Genomic DNA, 5,510 nt, shown 5'->3' with positions numbered 1-5,510 from the left:
TCTGCTCAGGTAATTAAATTTACATATGTGTGATACATTCAAAATGTCTCTGACATTACGACAACCTTCATAATGAATGAAGGTGATATTTTTTCCATTTAAGCTGTTGTATTTTAATAAGACCTCTCCTTAATTATACAGGGTGATTCAAAAAGAATACCACAACTTTAGGAATTTAAAACTCTGCAACGACAAAAGGCAGAGCTAAGCACTATCTGTCGGCGAATTAAGGGAGCTATAAAGTTTCATTTAATTGTACATTTGTTCGCTTGAGGCGCTGTTGACTAGGCGTCAGCGTCAGTTGATGCTAAGATGGCGACCGCTCAACAGAAAGCTTTTTGTGTTATTGAGTATGGCAGAAGTGAATCGACGACAGTTGTTCAGCGTGCATTTTGAATGAAGTATGGTGTTAAACCTCCTGATAGGTGGTCTATTAAACGTTGGTATAAACAGTTTACAGAGAATGGGTGTTTGTACAAAGGGAAAAGTTCTGGACGGCCGAGAATGAGTGATGAAAATGTAGCACGCATCCAGCAAGCATTTGTTCGCAGCCCAGGAAAATAGACTCACAGAGCTAGCAGAGAGCTGCAAATTCCACATTCAACTGTATGGAGAGTCCTACGAAAAAGGTTAGTTATGAAACCTTATCGTCTGAAATTGGTTCAAGCACTGTCTGCAGCTGATAAGATTAAAAGAATCGATTTCTGTGATTTTATCCTTGCTCAAATGGAAACAGATGAATCTTTCGTTTCAAAGATTGTGTTTAGTGATGAAGCAACTTTCCACACTAACGGGAAAGTCAACCGTCACAATGTCTGTATATGGGGCACTGAGAATCCGCGGGAAGCAACTCAGTATGAACGTGACTCGCCTAAGGTGAACGTTTTCTGTGCCATTTCAGCCAATAAAGATTTTGGTCCCTTTTTCTTCGAAGGTGCTACTGTAACTGGACTACAGTATCTGGAGATGTTAGAGAATTGGCTGTTCCCTCAGCTCGAACAAGAAGCACAATAATTCGTATTTCAGCAGGATGGAGCGCCACCACATTGGCACTTATCTGTCCGTAACTACCTGAACGTCAACTACCCGAGGCGATGGATCGGCCGCCAGGCAGCCCGTGACGGAGCACTTCATCACTGGCCTCCAAGAAGCGCTGATCTTACCCCCTGCGATTTTAATATATATATATGGGGGTATGTTAAGGATATGGTGTTTCGGCCACTTCTCCCAGCCACCATTGATGATTTGAAACGAGAAATAACAGCAGCTATCCAAACTGTTACGCCTGATATGCTACAGAGAGTGTGGAACGAGTTGGAGTATCGGGTTGATATTGCTCGAGTGTCTGGAGGGGGCCATATTGAACATCTCTGAACTCGTTTTTGAGTGAAAAAAAACCTTTTTAAATACTCTTTGTAATGATGTATAACAGAAGGTTATATTATGTTTCTTTCATTAAATACACATTTTTTAAAGTTGTGGTATTCTTTTTGAATCACCCTGTACAGTTAGTTCTGGCCCAAAAAGCCATTTTAAATGTTTTTAAAGTACAACAAACAGTAGCATTTCTACTGTAATTTGTAAGCCATGATGAACAGCAGCACATAGTGTGAGTTTGCTGCCTTTTTATTTCTGTGAGACCTCGCTATGTGTGTAAACCGAAAAATGGCTTTTCGAGCTGAAACTAGTTGCTTAACTAAAAATATTTTTAGTAACTATATTATCTTAAGTTGAAAAGTATCGTTTTCATCCAATGACATTAATAATTTTTGTGTCCTCTTTTTCACTTTTGCCATGTGGGTGTGTTCTGAGAAGGTCTATCACATGTTTGTTTCTAAGATTGGTACAGTTGTTTTCTGTCATTAGTTATTGTATGCTGCTTTTGACCACTGAGAATCAAATTTTTCAACTGTTTAATATCAGGATTTAGCAGCAAGTTTTTTTACTCAAGTGTTAAAAGGTGTTGTATCTAACAACTATTTTTCTGATCTGAAGATTGCCATGCAGGAACTCAACAAACTAGTTCTGATCTGATTCAAAGATTGCATTCATTTTGTTTGTAGAGACAGTGGGGAGCTGTCCTCTTCAGTCATCATTATCCAGAGGTGAAGCTAGTTTCCTTCAGTAGTGGCTGTCATTATTGACTTCAGTCTTCAAGAGTGTGTCTCAGAAATCATTAAATCAGCAGCAGACTGTTGGTTTATTGCATGAAGAGATTCCAAATACTGCTTTAAATTCACTTCTGTCTTAAATTCAGTGCCATGTATGAATGTCTGATGTGTGTACAAAAGGAGTGAACAAGTGGCCCGTGTAATATGCCTAGTGTGTTAACAGTGTACACCACTACACTGTCTATTTTAGAAAATGAATCACTCTGCAGCAACCCAGAATGTCTCAGAATTCCCACACTATGCAGTACAGTATCCAAAGATTGTTATTCTGTGAAAAGAAATCCATTGGTGTTAATTAGATGTGTACTGTACTCTCCATTTAATGTACAAAAGCAGTTGTCCAGTAGCAATCCATTGCAAGAGGAGGGACAATTTCCAGTTTTGTTATTTATTTTATTTACCCATTTAAATAAAGCTGACTTAGGAATTTTCCCTTATGTGGGGACCGTTTGTACTAGATAATGTGTCTATTTGGAGTTCTATATTAGTATATTTTGCTGTTCATGTCACTTCTGCGTAATTTTTCATTGATTGTATCGATACTTGTTTGAATTCTGATATGTTGTGAAATTTCAAACATTTGGGAATCCCGTGATAAACTAGTACTATTAGCGTCAATTGTAGGCTTAAACTAAATTGTGCTCTTTCAAAATTTTTTAGAACAGTATGCCTATCATCCTCATTCAAAATAGTCTGTCTCTTATTTTGTTGTCCAATTATGTGAGAAATAGTTTAGTTTCAGAATTTTGAGATGCCTGCAAAACTATACTTTGTAAGTTAGTGCTACCAGTGTTTTGTATACGTAATTTACGTAGCAAATCAATGCTTTGTGGTTCACAGCTCAGCCAAAATATACATCACCCCTGAATTTCATTGTATATCAATGCAAATAAATGTGTATTTTTGAGAATTTTTGGAAGTTACCATTGTCCTTTGCATAATCTGTGAGCAGTCGGGGTTTGTGATGTAGTTCCTGTAGCAGATTTTCTGCCAGACATTTTGTGTTACATCTGGTTTTCCCTTAACGCTCTACCGGCCAGAACTCTATTGGATCTTTTTTTTGCAAACTTTTATACATAAATATGTTACATTGAGTGATAAATTGAATAAAAAGTTGTTTTGAAAAGTTTCAGTTTATTAGAACAAAAACTACAGACGTCCCATTTTTGGGACGTTGGCCAAATGCGCTATCCAAATTCACAGTCTTATTCTCCATGCATAATATTTTAAGAAGCAACACAAACATTAAATAAAGAATATTTTAATATTATGGAATGTATATTCAGTATGAAATGAAGCAAAACACTTGTCATGTACACCAACATTGCACCTATCACAAATTTTTGTTGTTTTTTCCTTGCAGTAAGCACATCTCTTCTGTGTTTTACTTGGCACAAAGAAATGATTTCCTGGATCTAGTCGTACATCTGTGCTCACCCATCCTCCCATCAATTTGCTGTCCGCCCTGGTAGCTGAGTGGTCAGCGTGACAGACTGTCAATCCTAAGGGCCCGGGTTCGATTCCCGGCTGGGTCGGAAATTTTCTCTGCTCAGGGACTGGGTGTTGTGTTGTCCTAATCATCATCATTTCATCCCCATCGACGCGCAGGTCGCCGAAGTGGCGTCAAATCGAAAGACCTGCACTAGGCGAACGGTCTACCCGACGGGAGGCCCTAGCCACACGACATTTCCATTTCCATCAATTTGCTTCCTTGTGGTCGTCTTTGTTTTGGTACTGATCCTTTTTTCTTTGATAGAAAAAACATCACTATTCTCTGTCGGACATCCAGAAGTAAGAGCTTCTCATTAGAGTTAGCAATTTGGTATGCACGCCATGTGTTTACTACGCAGATATATATCATCTGTGTGAATAATGGCCACCACCATTTCTTTGACCTTATCCTCGTCCTATAAAGTGATATCTGCTTGTCCAGTAGATATATGCCACCCATATGGGCATTGTATTCTTCAATGATATGTGGCAGTGTCACAGATATTTCCTTTTTCTTTGCCCGTGAGTATCTTTTAGTAGAACTCGAGGAATAATAGTACTGTTATTTGTCACTACACATACTGGTTTGTTGTCACTCCATTTCACAACCAGAACTTCATTCTCTTTGTCAAATATGTAGTCATAGAATCCTCGTTCCTTCCTTTTGCCATTCTTTTTGAGTCAATCAAAGGACATGCATTAGTTCGGATCTCTGTTATTGTTCCTGCAGCTTTTATTTTACTCTTTCCGAGTGTGATCAGTGTGTCAACACTGGTGAAAAAGTCGTCAAAGAAAAGCTTATAATTCGGATACTCTGATTCTGGAATCATGCTGGTTAGTTCATTTATTACCCTTGCACCTAAAGGCTCCTGTTTGTTGTCAGTCTTGCCACAGTATGGTGAAAAATTATAAAGAAAGCCATTGGAACTTGTAAGACACCAAATTTTATATCCAAATTTCATAGGCTTTCCCCTCAGAAACATTTTAGCTGAATGTTTGCCATAATAATATACCATTATTTCATCAGTTGAGAGTTCTGAATGAAATACGCCAAATTTACCAAATTCCTATTTCAGCATTTCAAATTATAACCTCAGTTTGTACATCTTGTCGTTTCTGTCTATTTTGGAGTTGTCATTGAGATGAATGAATCTCTTTATTTCCCAAAACCTATTTCTTGACCCGGAGTTGAAGACTAAAGGAACACCGACATAAGGAACCTGTTCCCAGTACTTATTCTTGTGGGGAAGCTTATGATAACCACTCAGAAGTAGTACGCCAATAAATAATTTTAGTTCTTCTTCGGTTAGCAGAAAATTTATTCTGTTATGTTGGCAAGCATAAATTTCGCTTTGTTCAATAATAGTATCCATTAGTTTCTCAGAAAAAAAAAAAAAATCCTCAAACACCTGGGGCACTGTGTTACTTGCTAGACATTCCGCATCATAATGTTTGTTGCTCTTCCCTGGTTCACTATTGTTTGTGTACATTGGTTGACATTTATACCACTTACATATATATTTTTTTGTAGATAACATACCACTTTCTCCTCCACCTCCCAATGCTTTCCTTCTTTTGGCTTCTGGATGTACAACTGTAGCATTAACTTCATCTCAGCTGGTTGTGAGCTCTAAAGTACCGGCGTCATCTTGTACAACAGTACATTTTCGTCAGTGTCTTCTTCATCTGTTATTACATCTGCATCGGGTGGAATAATCGCCAATTCTATATATCATCTTCATCGTCACTCTCTTGATGGTTCTCTAGTTCTGCTAGAATTTCTTCAAATATAAGTTCACACGGCATGTTTTTATCCTGTTGGAATCGTAAAATTCGAACAGAGAGAGA

The 5,510-nt window shown here is 37.9% G+C and overlaps 2 protein-coding genes across 2 annotated transcripts; both read right to left on the bottom strand.

The window, feature by feature from the left end:
- Window positions 1–3,416: 3,416 nt before the first annotated feature.
- LOC124722834 (piggyBac transposable element-derived protein 3-like) lies at window positions 3,417–4,678 on the bottom strand. Its single transcript, XM_047247955.1, has 3 exons — window positions 4,272–4,678; window positions 3,879–4,204; window positions 3,417–3,643 (listed from the first exon to the last, which is right to left on the bottom strand). Exons 1-3 carry the CDS (start codon window positions 4,676–4,678, stop codon window positions 3,417–3,419), a joined length of 960 nt encoding a protein of 319 aa, XP_047103911.1.
- A 69-nt stretch (window positions 4,679–4,747) lies between these two features.
- LOC124722833 (piggyBac transposable element-derived protein 2-like) lies at window positions 4,748–5,200 on the bottom strand. The gene has a single exon (XM_047247954.1). The coding sequence runs from the start codon at window positions 5,198–5,200 to the stop codon at window positions 4,748–4,750; it is 453 nt and encodes a 150-aa protein (XP_047103910.1).
- Window positions 5,201–5,510: the final 310 nt, after the last annotated feature.

This window comes from Schistocerca piceifrons, chromosome X (genome assembly GCF_021461385.2).
Source record: "Schistocerca piceifrons isolate TAMUIC-IGC-003096 chromosome X, iqSchPice1.1, whole genome shotgun sequence".
Classification (NCBI taxonomy): Eukaryota; Metazoa; Arthropoda; class Insecta; order Orthoptera; family Acrididae; genus Schistocerca; species Schistocerca piceifrons.
This window is presented reverse-complemented; position numbering and strand designations above follow the sequence as displayed.